General features: G+C 44.7%; 3 protein-coding genes and 1 long non-coding RNA gene across 4 annotated transcripts in view; 3 read left to right on the forward strand and 1 right to left on the reverse strand.

Moving 5' to 3' along the window:
* Positions 1–1,037, forward strand: part of PIGL (phosphatidylinositol glycan anchor biosynthesis class L) — a gene marked incomplete at its 5' end in the record, with an annotated part of 59,662 nt that extends 58,625 nt beyond the window's left edge. The window contains one exon of the mRNA XM_084299951.1: positions 156–1,037. Coding sequence (XP_084156077.1) covers positions 156–254 — 99 coding nt within the window. The 3' untranslated portion in view covers positions 255–1,037. The remainder of the gene's footprint in view (positions 1–155) is intronic.
* Positions 1,038–1,714: 677 nt separating this feature from the next.
* CENPV (centromere protein V) lies at positions 1,715–5,116 on the reverse strand. Its single transcript, XM_084299731.1, has 5 exons — positions 4,686–5,116; positions 3,734–3,832; positions 2,837–2,906; positions 2,297–2,411; positions 1,715–2,088 (listed from the first exon to the last, which is right to left on the reverse strand). The coding sequence occupies exons 1-5, from the start codon at positions 4,934–4,936 to the stop codon at positions 1,964–1,966; spliced, it is 660 nt and encodes a 219-aa protein (XP_084155857.1). The 5' UTR covers positions 4,937–5,116; the 3' UTR covers positions 1,715–1,963.
* Positions 2,897–11,415, forward strand: LOC311217571. The gene is made up of 4 exons (XR_014619045.1): positions 2,897–3,035; positions 4,336–4,548; positions 7,731–7,865; positions 8,916–11,415. It is a non-coding gene; the product is annotated as an uncharacterized lncRNA (long non-coding RNA).
* A 306-nt stretch (positions 11,416–11,721) lies between these two features.
* UBC (ubiquitin C) lies at positions 11,722–14,063 on the forward strand. The gene is made up of 2 exons (XM_084299730.1): positions 11,722–11,881; positions 12,528–14,063. The coding sequence occupies exon 2, from the start codon at positions 12,534–12,536 to the stop codon at positions 13,905–13,907; it is 1,374 nt and encodes a 457-aa protein (XP_084155856.1). The 5' UTR covers positions 11,722–11,881; positions 12,528–12,533; the 3' UTR covers positions 13,908–14,063.
* Positions 14,064–18,693: the final 4,630 nt, after the last annotated feature.

Raw genomic sequence — 18,693 nt, forward strand, 5'->3', positions numbered from 1 at the left:
GCAGGTAGCCTTCTACCTCTTAAAACTTCTCCCCTGCTCACTGAAATTGGCTGTCCTGTAAATTGCAAGTGAACGTCACAGGAGGCTTTGGAAACTGCCCTCATGTTAGGTCAGGAGTGTTTTTGTAATGGTTTCTCTACTATTTGTCCTTCTAGAGAGCCATGCGGTGTCATCGCAGCCAGCTGCTCTGGTTTCGCCATCTCTATATGCTTTTCTCACGTTATATGGTGATCAATTCACTCCATCTTCTGTAAAAGACGACGCTCACAACTTCAAGAGTGAAAGAATGAGCCAAAAAAGACTGTGCCAGGACAATCACTGGAGGAAACTCAACTGTTTACTCAGGAGGACAATATTCTCTATGTAGCGTTCTTTCAGACTACAAAAACAGTTTGCATAAGCTTTCTCCTGAATATCCTGTCGCCTGATACATTGAGATGAAGAGGGTTTAATAGCTGCTCTATTTTCTCACTGCAGAAGCTTAAATAGGATAAGAAATTTGAATTAACCTAGTTAAGATTCAAACGCAGGAGTATTCTGCATTAGAGAAGATATAGCACACGCTGTTTTTCCCCAGGAAGATACAACTGCAAAGATGGCTGGGAACTTTTCCTCTTGGCGCTTTTGTAAAATCCAAATATCAGAAGAGACTTTTCTATTATGCTGTCTCCACAGATAAAACTAGAACCACAAGACCTGTCTTATTCAGTAAGAACTTCAAAAGGCCAAGACTTATGAATAAAGCATCAGAAATTACACAATTTTCTCTAGTCGCACTCATAAAGCTGCTACTGCTTCTTTCAGACACATTGTGTTGCAGGCTCTCCCTTCCTAGTGTCCCCCAAGAAACATGAGCATTTCTTCTTGCTTCAGAACATGGGGCTTGAGATCAACTCAGAAAAGACTCAATACGATGTAAGAATGAGTTGCACGAGACCTTTTGTAGAGCATATGTGGAGATATAAAAATTGCAAGAGATGTTTCAAAAGCAGTTCCACTTACCTAAAAGACAACTGCAAGATCCTCTCCCTTCATGTTAAAAGGTAAGCGAAGGAGAAATCAGTTTTCAGTGATGTAATTCCTTAGACTATAGAGATTTTACTAGTGGTTTAGGATTCTATGTTTAGCAAAGTCAGCGATGCTTCACATTTTTGTAGGCCTTTGCACTCATTAATGTAGGCTTGTATCTGCAGGAGGCATCTTCCCTGCATCTACTTTGCCAGTCATTGCATGGTCAAGATTAGAGCCCAGATTGCAGATCCTGATCTGTTGCTGTGAGCGCATCCTCCTCCTCCTGCTGAAGACAACAGATGAGCTCCTGGTTGTACTAAAGCATGTGTCCATTGTTAGAAGAGTTTGACATTGATGAATTATGTGCCCCGGCCCTGAGTCATTGCCCAAGCATATCCCTACTCAGCCTTAAAACCATGAGTGAGTCCAGGCTTAAGCAAAACAGTACTTAACCACACGACTAACTTCAGTGGTCCCTCTCTGGCACACAGCTAAGCACCTGTATAAATGCTTTACTGAACTTGAGCCTAGTAAGCTCTTTCAAATCCCCTTTAACTCTAAATCTTTGTAAATTCATTCAGGTCAATGGAGAAAAAAAATGGTGTAAGGTAGTACTATACCCTAAGCAAGAGATTATCTTATGTAGGACATTTTTACAAGCCAGACTTAAAACACAGGAAATATGCATACAAACCAAGACTAGATTTTTTTAAAACCTTTGTTCTGTTTATTTTGATTTAAACTTTACCATAGCTAAAGGCAAACTACCAAAATACCACCACTGGGGTAGTTTATGGAACAGAGGTAGTTTGAAAACTGGGAGTCACAAATGAATGGGACAGGAAACAGAAAGATTTACTTAAGAAACAAAAAACAGGTAACGTCACCACCAAGGAAAGCCCAAGCTACATTTCCATGGCAGTGCTCCAAGTTCAGCCGCTGGACGGGTATATCAGGGTTTTGACATGTCTCTGATGGTCTTATGTTCCTTCATGGCCTTCTCCCATTCCTTGCCATTGATATCCTCCGTAACAATGCTGTGCACGGTGCCTTCATCCAGACAATGGGGAGCTATTCCTGAAGGAAGAGAGTACATGCAAACCTGCTTTTTGTAGCTAAAGAGCAGGAGATGCCTGCATGTCTACATGTTTTTTGAGGAAAAAACTCTGAAGGCCCATGCCTGCTCACTGCAGTAGTGTTAGCAGCCAATGGAGTCTTCATCCAAGCTTTGCTTGGTGGTTAACTTTGGTTACCGCAGTTTGCCAGGTTTACTGTTTCTACCTACCATAACCATCGGGATTAGAGCGAGGAGTATAAAAGCTCTGTACACCACAGGTCTTGCAGAACGTGTGCTGGGCACGATGTGTGTTGAAGGTGTATGTTGTCAAATTATCAGCACCCTAAGCAGAAACAAAAAGCAGTATAGGTTTTCCACATAGATTTATTAATTACTTTCTATGGGTTTGTAGCTAAAAATGTAAAACTAAAAATACCACCACATTCTTGACTTTACTTGAGATATGGAATTCTACATTCATACTCCATTCCTGAACCTCTGTGCTTTGTGTATATACATAGCCATCCTGGTCAAGGCTCAGAACTCCAAGAGCTTTAATGTCAGCTCAGTAAATAAGATGCACTAACACTCATGGCAAACAGCATAAAATCCATATATTTTTCCCCAGTCAGCCACAGACAAATTTAGGACAAGAAAACTGGCTGCCATTTGCATCTTTGAGGATAATACTGGATTATATATATATGGATTAGATAGTTTCTTTCTGCTAGTGTTCATGGCCCTGTTCTTACTGCAATCTTACTCTACCTTCAGCAACTTGAAACGCGAAGCTGGGACAATGAAGTGTCTGTTCTGTTTCTTTGTGCAAATGCTGCAGCTGTAAAAGAAAGAGAAGACCTTTCTAGGAGCAGCAGACAAGGTGTAGTGCAGCAATCAGATCTAGCTCAGACTTCTTGACAACTGAAATTCCACTGACAGCTAAAATGGCTCCTTGTTGGCATCAAAGGTAAGTGGCAAAAGTGGACTCATGGTATCAGTGTTTGGCTAAGCATGCCCATGGAACAGACTAACCCTACGCAGGTACACCAAGAGGGTATTTGCTCAGAGCAAACATTATATGCTATTTTTATTCTCATATGCAGTTCTCAATAGACAAGGACAAACTGTAGCCCCGAGAAATCCATTTGATCTTTCATACCAGAGTTTGCCAACTTTGCCAACATTAATTACCTTGCAAACATGGAAATGAGATACAGAGCCTACTCATGAGCTGGATGCAAACTAATTGCAGGCAAGGGGGGGAATCACTGCTGAAATCAGACACTGTTGTAGTTTGAAGCCCATGTGGTCAGAAATGTAATGTTCACTTGAGAAGACCAAGTTAAAAAAGGATTGATGTGCTTTGAGTACACTGTACTTAGAGGAAACATAAAGCAGACGGCTGAGCACCTGTAGTCATCAGATCTTTCCCAACACTTTCTGCATGAGCATGGATGTGAGACCTGAAGTCCAGCCCACAGATGCAGCACCTGAAATCTTCAGCACTGATCCCATATTGGATCAGGACATAATTAGGCATCTATTCTATGGAAACAGATCAGAGGATATTCTGCAGTTGTTTTATGTTGTTTTTGCTAAAAAGCATTGATTGGAAAACCATGAGCGTATATTCATCTATGAGAACAGGGAATCAAAAAAACTCACTTGCAGTTAAAAACATGCAGATCTGCTGAAGCCCAGACTTCAAAGCGGATGGCTCCGCAGTGACAGCCTCCTGTGTGTTTGACCAAACCTCTGTATTCACTGGAGAGAGAAGCAACAGAGAGGTTATGTAAGCATGCAGTTTTTGATGGCCTGCTAAATTATTCAGTTCTGCTTTGAGCACTTGCAGAACAACTGAAAATGTATCCACTCAAATGCATTTAAATAAAAAGCTCCAGAGTGAGGTAGAGGATGGCTTTTGTCCTCTGCAGCAATTGCATTTCTGGTTTAATTAAAATGGCGAAAAGAAAAGGAAAGAAGAGCTACAGTCCAAGTAGAGTACGCTCTGCCTGCAGTACAGAACGTGTGCTCTCCTGCCACAGTCCAGGTCAAGAGGCTGACCTCAGCTGCAGCACAATCAGCAATGCATGGAAATAAGTGGTATTAGCACAAGACAGCCCTCTTGGAGCTGGGAGAGGAATTTTCCCCCAGTTTTTCTACAACTGCCCCAGTACCGCTCATACTCCTACATTAAACAGCTGGGATCAGCAGGGACGAGGCGGCTCCCCTGGCGTTTCAAACACCCTTTTGTATTTTGGTTGCAGGGGAGCTTCAAGGAATCGAGGGATCTCCGAGCCTGCGCTTCTCCCTCTCCCCTAGGGCGCCTCCATAGCAACTCGGCAGGACGAACGTGCCAGGTCAAACGCCAAGCGCAGAGGAAAAACCCTTTTCCTTTCAAATTTTCCTTTCAAAGCCGGCCGCCGCCGGTAGCCTGGGGCTGATGCGCTGCGCTCCGCGCACGGGTGGAGATGTGGGAGGTGAGCCTCGCTCAGCCCCAAGGGCGTTTGGCGAAAGGAGGGCCCCGAGGCTCCGCAGGCTTCCCAGGACACCCGCTTTTTGCGTTGGGGGCGATCCCCCCGCCCGGCAGCTCTCCGTGCCCCGCTCACTCACTCACAAAGCGTCCAGCAGCAGCCGCGCCGCCTCCTCGCAGCTCAGCCGGTGCCGCTCACGGAAGGCGGCCCAGCGCCCGCTCTGCGCCCCTAGATCGAAGGCGTCGGGCCCGGGGGCCGCCTCCTTCTCCCCGGGCTCCGTCCGGGAGCCTCCCGCCTTCTTCCCTCGCCCCCCTCGGCTCCCGACCCCGGGGGAAGCTGTGGCGGCGCTGCCCCGCCGGGACCGCCGCGCCCGGCCCGCCGCGGCTCGCCCCATGAGGCCCGGCTGAGGCGAGGCCGCCAGGGGGCAGCCGAGGAAAAGGCCCGGCTGAGGGGGGCAGCGGCGGCGGGCGGCCAAAAAGCCCTCACGGCGCCGTGGGGCCGAGCCCCTGGGTGCGCCCTCTCGCCCCGGTGAATATCGTGAGGTGAAGATCCACAGAGCATCAGGGTGGCGAGCTCGGTGCCCTGCTGGCTCGTAACATAGCCTATAGTGGTCGGAATGCCAGCTGTTCACAAGCGATAGCGTGAGGTTTTGCCTTTAATTATAAACACAATGTGCCTCACCTCATGTATTCAGGTGTTTTGCACATCTGAGGTGCTATTAAAATTATGTGGCTTCACATCTCTGCCATGCGCCCACCATCGTTTAAAAACAAGGTTGCTATTTAACAGCGCTCCAGTGTATCGGTGTGCACCTTTGGAAGCACGTCGAGTCCCTGTCCTTCCCTGAGGTTTGAAGTCACTACAGCAGCCTCGCAGAGAAACAGATTTTAACCTGAGTCCCACTAGACAACTTTTCAGAAATTCTGTCGCCAGAGTCTTTAAGTTAAAAAGGAAAACGATCAAGATAGTACAGACTTTATAAACAAAACCAAAAAAAAAAAACCACCACCACTAAAAAACACTTCTGAAAGCACCTCTTTAGTGATAAATAACCTAGAAAAGATTATTGCACACCTGTAAGATAAAGCTGCTTCTCAAGTAAAGTTGTTCAGTTCAGGGGAGAAGTATAAAACTTGCAGGCATTCAACTTGCATTTAGTAGGAAAAATAAAATCACTCTAAGGCTGAATGCCCAGTGCTGCAGGAGTGGAAGTTTATTTTGTCTGAGTTACAATCAATAACTTGTATTTTCAACAGTTCTTTATGTCTTGCTCTTCTCAAGATGAGCAACAGGGAAAGATGTAAACAAGAGAGCTGCCAGTTTGGTATGGGGCAGAAGGTCCTGTCTCGTCCACGAAGACAGTAAAGCAACTGGATGATGGTGAAGCGACCATCAGCACTCTCTGATCTGGAAAACAGCTTTAAAAACACGCGTCTACAGTGTGTAGGCTGCCTCCTTAGATGGCACATACCAGGACTCAAATAACAATCCTGTGGCTCAGCACGTCCCTTCTCTGATGATAGGAAAGGGTACTGAGTTACGATTTCCTGTTATTCCTCATGTGAACCTCTGTACTCATTATTCATCGTAATGGAACCATTTTAAATACACTGTACGTGTCAAGCTCTGGTCCATGCCAGCATGTTCATCTGTAGCTCCTGATCTGAGCCACTCCCAGACCTCCTTTAGTCACGCTAGATTTCATGTTAGTCACCTTATATTTTGGGAGGAAAAGTCACTGAGGTGAAACTGGAGATTGTGAGCTGAAACTGACTCTGTGTAGTTTGTACCATGGCTTTATCTGCCTGCAGTGTGGGGCACGGCCCACAGCAGTTGCAGGTTTCAGTGAACCATGCTTTGTCCTCTGAAAACAGGGCCTGCGCTGAACTGAAAGGCAGAGTATATTTTAGGAGCTGATCAAATGGCCTCCTGTCTGCAGGATGAGCAAATACTAAAATTTGTCCACTCTGAAAAAGCAGTTCCTGTGTGAAAACCAGAGTGAGTGTGTAATGAATCTGTGTAATATATACAAATACATTACTCTCAGCTCACCTCCACAATTAGTTTGCCACATTTTAAATGTAGAAGGCATTTTGAGAAGCCAAATTCTGTTTCAAGAAAAAGAACTACAAGACGAAACTGGATGAGCAAAATGCAGTCTTGTTTCAGAAAGTTATAGACAAAATATTCTTTCTACTTCTTCATTTGTTTCATGTTTATTACAAAGGACTCTTAAAGCTCAAAATTGGGTCTCACATAAATAAACAATACAAGAGCTTTTTAGTAGGTCTCTGGCTGATGATAAATTTCACTGGTATTCTGATTGCAAGTCCTAAATTGTAGTCATTGCATGTTGTGTTGTCAGTATACATGGATGTTGGGCAATGCTCTGTTTTCAAAGAGTTAACAGCTTTCACTAGGATATTGATTACTTCCAAGCCTGATGCAAGGCTTGCCAAACTCTAGTAGAAATAAGTAGCTTGATGAAGAATGTTTTGTTCTTACATGTAAGCTTCTGAGACAGTGGGGGAAAAAAAAAAAAAGAAAAAAAAAAAAGAATTATTCAGAAGGAGGATGGGAAAGACAAGAGGAAGAAAAGTCCAGTAAATCAGTTGTCTCTTTAGGAGTATTGTGATATTCAAAGTTCAACAGCTGACCTGTTTCAGTGTTAAAGTACAAAGGTGCTTTTCTGCCCCATCCAGCTCTGCTTGTATAACAATGACTCAGCTATGTAGACCTGGCTTGCAGCCTGCACTGAGATTCTGTCTATAAGGGCATTTTCACAGCAAAAGCAGCACTAAAAGCAGCTACCTGTTTGTGGGTTTAAGAAAATTAAGAACTGTGGATGTTTTTCATCTAACAAGCACAGAACTAGAAGTAGTTTATAGCTAACACTATGTTTAAAAGAACTAAGGTAGTTAGTACCACATAGTTTGTACAGAGGACAAAAATATCAATGCTTGGATTTTAGTCTCAATATTAATAAAGGGCAAGCTTTCTGGCCATTCTCCTTACCATCAAGGGATCCAAGCTGGATCTGGAGACAAAGGGGCTGATGGAGGAAGGCTGTTCAGAATGGCCTTGACAATATTTGGTTTTGTTCACTGTTAGAGAGACTGAATTGAAACATATTAATAATTATTAACAGCATTGTAGAATTATTCCTTCTATCTTTCCATTTTTTCAAGATGCTTCTCTGCTATACTGCTGAAAATCCTCACCCCAGAAACCACATGCTCAATCAGCTCAGACACAGCAGAGAGAACGTGAACAAAGAGAGCTCCTTCAACTGCAGTGCAGTTTGGATCAGATCCAAGAGACTCGTAAGCAGGAGATAGACTGCAAAGACGCAGACATGTAATTTTTAGAATAGACCTAGTTATTGTTGCTTTCACTGGCATAACGTGCAGGCACAAACCTGCGATTTTAGGCTGATGGTGTCTTTATAAAATGCCCTTCAGAAGTCTCCTTACATCAGAAGCATGCGAATTGACACATATTTCTCTGGGTTATTTAGACCTACAGAGAAGGACGTGCCCAAACATGTTCATGGTGGCAGCACAGCCCCAAAAACAAAGCTGTATCCATGTGTCTTGCGATCAAACTCTACTTTAAACAAAGAAACAAATGAGTGTTGTCCATTTCCCTTGTTTTATTACAAATGTAGCTATTTGTTTTTCTTAAGTTTTCAGCTCCTAAAGTTGGTAGCTTCTGAAGGACTTTGTTTATTAAGGTATTTTTAGCATAAGGCTTACAAAAAAACAAAACTCGGTGAGTTGTCTTTTTTTGGTAATCTCAATATTACAGCCCATCTTACTGTACTTTGAATTTGTGCCTCGTTATTTTTGTAACCCTTGAGCTTGGCAGTACAAGGACAAGCAATAACATGCCACGGCTCTATTTGTCTTAAGGCTGGAACTTCAGCAGACTGGGCCTTACTGCAGTGTTACAGGTTTAGGGAGAAAATATTTATCTCCATAAGCATAAATAGGTAAATATAATTATCCTGCGTCATACGCAGTGAAAGAGACCTGAGGTAGGTATGAGTAATATTATGAGGTAGAAAAATACATTGTTTTTTCCTGGTGGCAAATAGCCCTATTTTTGTTTGAACAAAGGAAAAGTACTGAACTTGCTACTCCTACTCAGATCCTCTGATTTGCTGGCTGTCCCAAGTTAAACCCTTGGAGCTAAAGATAAACAGATTGCTTCATTTGACATTGCTCACGTCGAAATGCTGTGCTGTTGCTAGGGCATTAGTGTACATAAAAACAGACCTAGTAGTGTACATAAAAAACAGACATTGTGTTCTAGAATGTACAAATTCGTTGGAAACATTTCTCTGACCCCAGGTTCTTCTCTTCTGAAAGCAGGTTATTTTATACTGCTGCCCAGTGACCTACTTTTGAAACCACTCAGCAACAAATATGTGTCCCCAAAGGCAGGCCCCGTACCCTGGCAGAGGCTGGAACCACCTGTGCAGTCAGGCCAGTCACAAGATATGGATTTCTGCTTTTTCAGGTTTGCATTTATTTATATGCAGTCCACAGTCAGCTGCTTGCTGATTCTTACTCATCTAGAGCTACTGAAGGAAGGGCAGGATATATGCTAAATACTTTTGCTTTGAATAACCACAACAGTAACAGTACACCATTTAAGAACAAACATGTCTCCTCTGTATCAAGCTTGGATAGTGAAATATTTTCTGAAGAAATTCCGAGGTAATGCTGAAATTCAGTAAAATTAATTCATGAGAGTGTTACTATCAGCTTGGGAGACTGTTCTGTACACATAATGTGTGAAAACGAGGCAGAATCTGGCATGCAGTGTATAAAAAACTGCATTATGACTTCAAAAAAATTGTACCTTTCAGCCTGATGATAAAATATCATCAAAGTACAATAATGAATCTGTGCAGATAGGAATTGTGTAACAGTCAGAGTACACGGATTTACCACAGAGAAAAAGCCAAGGAACAGGAAAAGAGATGTTTAAGATCCCAGAAACAAAGGAGGTGGGGTTTGTACAGGCATGTAGATGTCTATCCCAGCTTAACAGTTAGGACAATTAAACAAATCCAATCAGTGGAGGCTGAAAAATGCTAACGATGGCCTGCATAGAGTAGCTTGCCAGCAGGCTATGGAGATTAGTTTAATTCTGCTAGGCCGTGGAATTGTGCAGACAAAGCCAAACTCTTTTGTTTATCTCTTCTGACAGAGGGATACCTGAGGAAAATAACGAGGCTTTTTGCATGGAACTGACAAATTGAATCCACTGTTGTTTCTAAACAGAGCCTACATTCAATGGCAGCATTTTGCTGCCTGTGCTTGCCTTGGGTAATGTCATTTCCCTGAAGAATGACTTTCAGGAGCTGTTATTAGCAACGTATTTAAAGAACTGCCTGTGGTAGAGCCATCTTGCTAGGATTTTATTCTTATCTGTTGATTTGAATATTTAGCCAGAAAACAAACAACTGCTTTCACAAGCAGTTTAGTCATAGGCTTGAGCCATACTTAGAAAAAACAGAGGGAAGGGCTCCAGTATTTTCTGGAAATACACAGTGAAATCCTTAATGCAAGCCTGATGTGCACAAACACAGCTCAAGGCTTTAAGATTAGCCTGTGGTTAATCTCCAGTTTAGCAGACGTGGCCTTTCACATTTATAAATATTACTTTTAGTTCCTCTCAAGGCTCCAAGGCATTGTTTGGCTGCTTTGGATCAAACCTCTTCCACCTTGGCACTACACAAACAAAAAGAAGCTATTGGAAACACTGAGCAAAACTGGCAGCGTAACGAAAACAAATGTAGTGTTGCTCAAGTTTGCCATTTGCTCTAAGTTTCTGTAGCTGAATAATATTCCAGAGGTTGGTTATTGCCACAGAACCGTCTCTCAATTTTCCAGTTACTGTTTTCCTCCCTTCCTGTCTCTATATTGTGAATAATTGTTGTTAGGAAGATTATTTTCTTTTTACTGTAAAACAGGAAGTGCTAGCAGACATAAGCCTTGCTAGAAGAAACCAAAGGGGTTTTTTTTGTTTGTTTTAATGGCAATACAGCACGTAGCTCCGTATTAAATCCTGCCTGCTCACATGCATGCTCATGCTTCCCGAGTAGAGGATTTACCAGAAAGTTCATCTGGGTTCACTGAGGGAGCTAGAAGCAAATGAAACACAAAAACCTTTTTGGTTCTTGCATACTCCAGTTATGATATAAGTTGAGTTACGAGCCAGTCTGAAAGGTTAATGAGCTTTAATTACGGTGAAGCACATCGCCACATCAGCTTGCAGCAGGAAGTTATTCCATAACCTGTTCAAGGCTTCCTGTTCTGAAGGCAAGTAAACAGCCGCCTCAGTTTGAAACATCAGCATTTCACGAGGGCTTCACAGCCTCGCACTAAAAAGCCGTCAGCCGCCCCAAACTGGCCCAAAGGGCAGCTCAGGAAACGGCCTCGTGACAGGGCGCACACTCAGCCCGTAACGCATGACGCACCGGGAGGCACAAACACTTGCCAAATTTCTAAGTGCCAGCGTTTTCCAGTCTTTCTAACACATTTCTGCCCTCCTAGGCGCTCCCCCACGGCCCCACACAACGGGACCGCGCCGGGCCCTGACAGAAACGCTTCGTGTCCCTCAAGGAAAGGGCCAGCGAGGTGCTGCAGGGCCTCTGGAGGCCAACAGAAGGCTGACACCAGAGGTAACCCGTCCCTTCCCGGGGTGCCCGTCCCCCTCCCCCCGCCAGGCACCGGGCACCGCTGGGGGACGCGAGGCGACCCCACAAACACGGCCCCAAAAGAGACCCCGGCCCCACAGCCCCCACGCGCATGCGCGCTCCCCCCGCCCCTACCGAAATCTGCCCCCGCCACAGGAGCCGCCCTAGCAACAGGGCTGACCTCACCGCGCACCAATCAGAGCTCGGCAGCGCTCGAATCTTCCAGAGTTTTCCTCGCGGTCAGCCAATCAGCACCCGCCTTCCTTACTGCTGCACCAATCAGTGCCGAGCTTCCAGTCGGTTGCAGAGTTCGTTTCACCGCACCTCCAGATCCATCCGCGCCCCCCAAAATTTGGGGGTTTTTGAGGGGCTGGGGCCTGACGCGAAGAACCCGGGACCCCCCTCGCTCCTGGAAGGGGGACGACCGAGGAACGAAGGCGGGTGCTTCGCTCAACGGGGGTCTTTGGCTTGGGACTATTTTGAGAGGCGGAAGGACACGTCAACGTTCGGGGGCGGGGCCTCCCTGACAGGAACTGCATAAATACGGGCGGGGCTGCGTCACCGCGCAGAGACACAGCTACAGACAAAAAGAAACAGAGTTCGGAGGGAGCGGAGTCCAGGGCCGAAGACGTGAGTCGGGCGGGGGGGCGGAAATCGGGGTGAAAAGCCTTAGGTTTGTGGGCGGGGAAGTAGAAAGTGCAGCCGGGGGTTTGTCGGGCGGTGTTTCTGTATTCCTGGTCGGTGGCGGCGAGGTGCGGAGCGGCTCTAAATCCCTGAGCGATGTTACAGACGGGGTGGGAGGGTGGCCGCGTAACCGCCTGGTGAAGAAGAGGGAGCGGTTGAGGGGAAATGGCGGAGCCTGCCGTTGGCGCCGGAAGCAGGCGCTGAGTCACGGCCGGGGCGGGCGCTGGCTCCGCGCTGCAGTCGCGGGTTGTTCGCCTGAAGCCCTGCGGCAGCTGCGGCCCCTGCTGGGTGCCCCTGCCGCATTGCTGCGGCTGGAAGGGGAAGGGGAAGGGGCTGGCAGTTGGGGGCCATCTGCCCAGAGACAATGTCAGGGGTCTGTCCTGAGGAGACAGGCCGTTAGAAAAGATGGTTCCTTTAACAGCAACGGTTAGAGAAAGGTTGTAGAGCTCGTTTGGTCAATAATAACATAGAAAAATTCTAAATACTATTCACATAATGCAAAATAGCAGAAGCAGTTGTATTTCAAAATCATAGAGTTTTGAGACTGTATTTTACTGCCTACTTAAGGCTGAAATTTCTGTATGTTTTGCAGTTCAACATGCAGATCTTTGTGAAGACCCTGACTGGCAAGACCATCACTCTTGAGGTTGAGCCCAGCGATACCATTGAGAACGTGAAGGCCAAGATCCAGGACAAGGAAGGCATTCCTCCCGACCAGCAGAGGCTGATCTTTGCAGGCAAGCAGCTTGAAGACGGGCGCACCCTGTCTGACTACAACATCCAGAAGGAATCCACCCTCCACCTTGTCCTGCGCCTGAGGGGTGGCATGCAGATCTTTGTGAAAACCCTGACTGGCAAGACCATCACCCTTGAGGTCGAGCCCAGTGACACCATTGAGAATGTGAAGGCCAAGATCCAGGACAAGGAAGGCATTCCCCCTGACCAGCAGAGGTTGATCTTCGCTGGCAAGCAGCTGGAGGATGGCCGCACCCTGTCTGACTACAACATCCAGAAAGAGTCCACCCTGCATCTTGTGCTGCGCCTGAGGGGTGGCATGCAGATCTTCGTGAAGACCCTGACTGGCAAGACCATCACCCTTGAGGTTGAGCCCAGCGATACCATTGAGAATGTGAAGGCTAAGATCCAGGACAAAGAGGGCATTCCTCCTGACCAGCAGAGGTTGATCTTCGCTGGTAAGCAGCTGGAAGATGGTCGCACCCTGTCCGATTACAACATCCAGAAAGAGTCTACTCTTCACCTTGTGCTGCGCCTGAGGGGTGGCATGCAGATCTTCGTGAAGACCCTGACCGGCAAGACCATCACCCTTGAGGTTGAGCCCAGTGACACCATTGAGAATGTGAAGGCCAAGATCCAGGACAAGGAAGGCATTCCTCCTGACCAGCAGAGGCTGATCTTTGCAGGCAAGCAGCTGGAAGATGGTCGCACCCTGTCCGATTACAACATCCAGAAGGAATCCACCCTCCACCTGGTGCTGCGCCTGAGGGGTGGCATGCAAATTTTCGTGAAGACCTTGACTGGCAAGACCATCACCCTTGAGGTCGAGCCCAGTGACACCATTGAGAATGTGAAGGCCAAGATCCAGGACAAGGAAGGCATTCCTCCCGACCAGCAGAGGCTGATCTTCGCTGGCAAGCAGCTGGAGGATGGCCGCACCCTGTCTGACTACAACATCCAGAAAGAGTCCACCCTGCATCTTGTGCTGCGCCTGAGGGGTGGTATGCAGATCTTCGTGAAGACCCTGACTGGCAAGACCATCACCCTTGAGGTTGAGCCCAGCGACACCATTGAGAATGTGAAGGCCAAGATCCAGGACAAGGAAGGCATTCCCCCTGACCAGCAGAGGCTGATCTTTGCAGGCAAGCAGCTTGAAGACGGGCGCACCCTGTCTGACTACAACATCCAGAAGGAATCCACCCTCCACCTTGTGCTGCGCCTGAGGGGTGGCCGTTAGTTACTGTGCATCTTGCTTGATGAGATTGCTGGTAGCACTTGTGTTTGCACTGTAGTCCTTCTAATGTCTTAAATTAAATGCAAGGTTAATGCAAGCTTAAGTTACTGCTGAACTGTGTGTTGAAATGCTAATAAAGTTTTCTGTTGCACATTACAATTTGTTGTCTTGTCTCTGTTCAAGCTAGTAAAATGAGTATATTTAAGTGACATGCTCACACTGGCTCTTTTCCAAGCCTCTTTTCATGGGTAATGACACTGTAGATGAAATATACATGGATTAAAGTCTTAAATTAAGCGGTAATACCATATTAATTCTGCCTAGAATTTAACACAATTTATTTCCAGGAAGGATAGTGCATTCTGTTAAAGGCTCCAGAAAGCCAATACCAAACCAAGTGAAGGTTGTATGACTCAATTCGCTGGGGTGGGTTTACTGTAGTTTGTAAACTGCAGTATGTTTAAATGGGTTAATGGACCTGAGAAGTGAGTAAATGATTACATTGCCTGACACTGACGTGAGGTGAATTCCCACTTTAACTGTTGTGTAAGCTATGTAAGTAAACTTGCTAGTTAGGCATTTTTTTAATGGAGAGAAACTGCAGTTTCACTATTCCAGAAGTGACCAAAGTGAAGTGTATAAAGGGAGGTGGGGTGTTCCACTACTGACTCAGCTGGAACAGCTGGAAGGATGAACTGCAGCAAGTGCTATTGCTGTGTTGCAGACAAGTTTGGAGGCCTCTATAGCTAGTCGGCTCTGGAAGTGGCTGCCCTGAATGGTGAAGCATTGGGTAAAAGGGTGTCCTTGGGTTGAGTACTAGCATTTTACAGAAGCATTTCTAATGCTAAAAGCTGGAGAGCACGGAAGGGCTTTTTAATGGGGGTGTGTCAAAGGATCTTACATCCAAATGGCTGTGGGGAGATTTAAGGTGATGTTGAGACTGGTTTAGTTCAATGTATAATGGTGGGTCTTAAAAAGGGAGTGTAGCCATTCTGGTGCCCTTCTACGTAGCTTTGCCCAGGTTGTAAGGATTGTGGCTTTCAAGGTACTTATCTACTGAATTTTGATAGCTGCTTAGCTGCTCAAAGTGAGTTTTGGTACCTGTGTACGTGGCGCTGTGCTGGTGCACTTTGTTCCGTACTGGTACCACGTGTTATGCACCATCTGACTTTCTTGTCCACTTTAGTGCCCTAGCTTGTTCCACTTAAATTTCAATTTAATGTTACTGAGCATCTGTTGGAGATGCCTGGTATAGTAATGTACCCATATTAGCAGTGTGTTCTTAATAGGGACGCAGTCATAAAGACAAAAAAAAAGTTAAGCTGCCCATTGTAACCAAGTGAAGTATTGCTGGTTACAGGGCTGATAGTTTTTTAGCAACATTTAATTCCCTGACTGCTATATGTAGCTGTGCTAGCAGAAACCTGAGTTCAAAGAACAATTGCTATTTCTATCAGAGATGCTTTCCTTCAATTACCTGATTTCCTGCAATACCTTTTTCTTTAATTTATTGGTTTTGTGCTTTTCATACTTTAGACACTTCAGAGTGTCTTTAATAGCCCAGCTGTCCTTAGTGGACAAATTCCATGAGCAATTTACAGTCCAGAGGGGACATGGCCCTAAATAAATTTACATTACTTATCTCTTTCTGCTCCTGATTTGCTCTATGCTAAAACCAGCTGCTTTATCTTTCATGGCTCATAATTAATAGATTCCGTTTCTCAATTCTTTTAATAATTAAACTGTGCTGCATGGTAACAGATGCAGTTGCTAACTAATCAGATAATGAAGGCTGCAGGTTCAAGGGTATTTTGGTTCTGGTTAGACAGAATTCAGTAAGTAGCAGGTGTCCTTTTTCTTTTTTTTTTTTTTTTTTTTTTTTTTCCCAGAGTCGTTTACTGAATGAGAACTGTTGCTGAAGCGTTCAAATGCAGTGTAGAATGCAGACACCCTCTGCAAGAGCAGAGACTGGGAACGTGGTGCGTAGACATCAGAGCAGGTCTGCACCAGATCCCCCAGCGTATGCTCACTCCACCTCTTCTCTGCCCAAACCAAGCCTCTGTTGAGCCGTTGCCACTGCTGTTAGTGGACGGCTCACCGGCAGAGCCACACGTACAGATCCTGCTTCAGGCTGTTGTTGCACCCGAGGCACTGGGCCATGGGACAAGGGAGGAAGGTTGAGATGCTGTGACTGGGGAGCAGCTTGGGCCTGCTCCAGGCAGCCTGAACTGGTTATGTGCAGAATGAACGTGGCAATAGGCTGTTTTCCCCAGCCTGCTAGGAAGATTGCTTAAGTGAGGGGCATACTGAAAGTTAACCAGCTCTGCGTTTGGCTTACTAGAAATGGCCCAGAACAGCAAAATGACTCAAGTGACATCCAGGGATGCCGTCACGTTGCAGTGCTACCCTAGATGAGGGAGGGGCAGTCTGAGCTGGACTGAAAGGGCTCACTGCGAGAACGCAGGGATGCTGGTGTTGGAGTTCCCATTTCTCTTGTAGGAGCTGTGGTTTCTGGTCTCCCAGCTAGCTAATGGAGAGGTGGATCTCACGAGGTGGAATAGGAGACTGCAAGAGATTTCTTCATTAATTTAAAAAAAAAAATCAAACAAAAAACCACTTTATCCCAAATTATGTGAATTAGGGAAATGTATATAAAGTAAAGAGTTTAATAGGCTTTAACCAGAATGTAAGTGCCATTAAAATAGAATAATCCTAATGCCCCCATATAGATAACAGATTCCAGTAACGTCCTTTATCCTGCTGTAACTTGAGCTTTGTGACTGGCCTTTGCATTGTTTCTTATGCTTCAGTTAATTTCTAGTTCTGTGTTGCACTCTCTCTAATTCCAGGACTTCGTGGGTTTTGTCCTTTGTACCTAAAAAAAATAAAAAATAAAAACAACAACCAAACAACAAACAAAAACCCTTCAACCTTTTTTAAGAAGACAAATGAGATAATGCTGTTATACTGGGGTTTGGATATGTTCAGTGGTGTCCTGTGCTAGCAACTGCCCCAAAGGGGAAGTCCTATAGGAAAAACGAGGGTTAAGGCAAGGAAACACTGGGAATACCTCGGTATTTGTGCATTGTCTCCTGTTCCAAAGTCACTGTGTAGTATCTGCATTCGAAGATTCTTGGATGCACAATTTTGTATTTATGGAAAATTCTTCAGGCATCATCAAAACCAGCCTTAGTTGGAATTTGAGTTTCTAAATAATAACTATTGCTGATAACTATTTTAATACAAAGACTAAGTGAATGACTATTTCTCAGAAATGTATGCCTACAACTACTGCTTTTTTTTCGAGCATGTCTTGTAGAGGCTGTTTTCTTAAGCATCAAGAATTGAGGTTCACGTGGTAGCCACTGGATGTCACTATTGCTCCACGGAAGAGTCATTTGAAACCTTGGATTTCGTGTTTTGCAGGTTTTTGATAGTTATTTCTTTAGGCTGTAAGCCTACAGAAACGGATGCATCGAGTACAAAGATAATACAATTTAAAGAATATGAGAAGTGGATAGTTCCTTCAAAGGCTTGAGAAGTATGTAGATGGGAGCATTTAAATATAATGATATAAGACTAGTGGTTGACAAAATACCGTCTTGTAAATAAACTGAGTCACTGGGGCCATCAGACATGTTTTGACAAGGTATTATATTTAGGAATATTTAGATTTTAAATTGAGCAGGGACTGATCCCTCTGATGATACAAGATTCCATCTGTGTAACTATCATAAATCAAGGTGCTAAAATTCATTCAATTCAGTGTGGGTTTTCCATAACGGTTGTATGAAAAAATGTCTGGCAATGCAAAAACAATTGATATTTCTCCAGGCCTGAAAGTACAGCTTTAAATGAAACAGTCTTCTCTTTTAGCCCTGTGATCTGCGTGAGTTTTGAATGAAGTGCTTGCCCACCTGTTCTGGAGAAAACATTAATGACCTGCATGCTGCTATTACAGCCTTCCTTCTTCTGTGAAGATGATGGTGCTACCTCTTCGAGTGGCTGCAGATCAATGCTGTCATTAAACTGCAAACATCTGTAAGTGGCTTTGATATTCTATTTACAGCCTACAGAAAATGTGGTATTGACCATAAGAGCATTACATTTGTCAGTATTTGGTGGGCACATAGGTGAACAGAGAATACATATTTTAGGAGGTGTGCGTGTTCACATCTTTGCAGAAAGTGGTCTTCCTTACTCTTTCTGTTGCTTTCTCTTTAAGCAGGTTCTGGTCATTGTTTTTTCCTACCATGGGTTACTGTGCTTCTTCATAGAGCGTATGTTGTCTGTACTTTTACTGTAATTATCATCATGAAATGCTTCCTTTGATTTGACTTAAAATTTCACTTGTTTAGAATTTGGAAATTCTAAATTTAGAATTTAGAAGTTTGGAAGTTTAGAATTTGACTTTTCTCTTCCTGGATTCAGGGTTTCCACAGAATGTGTCTCCTGTTAGGAGAAACTTATGTGATATCAGAATTGGTTTCATCACTAGAATAAGTACAGATCAATTGCAAGATTCCTCCTTGTTCCCCCAAATAAAAGCCTCAAAAGGCAAGAGGGTCATGTATTGCTTTTGAAAATTCATGCTAGCACATAGGTGAAAATCAATTGCTTCTTTTTTTTTCTCCTCATATGTAGCTTTGGATAGCTTTCTCCTGAGTCCTAACAGCTACCAGGACTTTAAATACTGGTGGCAAGTACTTGTGAAGCATTATAACTAGCTCACCTAGCTAGTGCACAGCAGTGACATAATCACGTTACTGGCCTCAGAATGCTCAGTTGC

This window comes from Netta rufina (assembly GCF_964035555.1).
Source record: "Netta rufina genome assembly, chromosome: 21".
Lineage (NCBI taxonomy): Eukaryota > Metazoa > Chordata > Aves > Anseriformes > Anatidae > Netta > Netta rufina.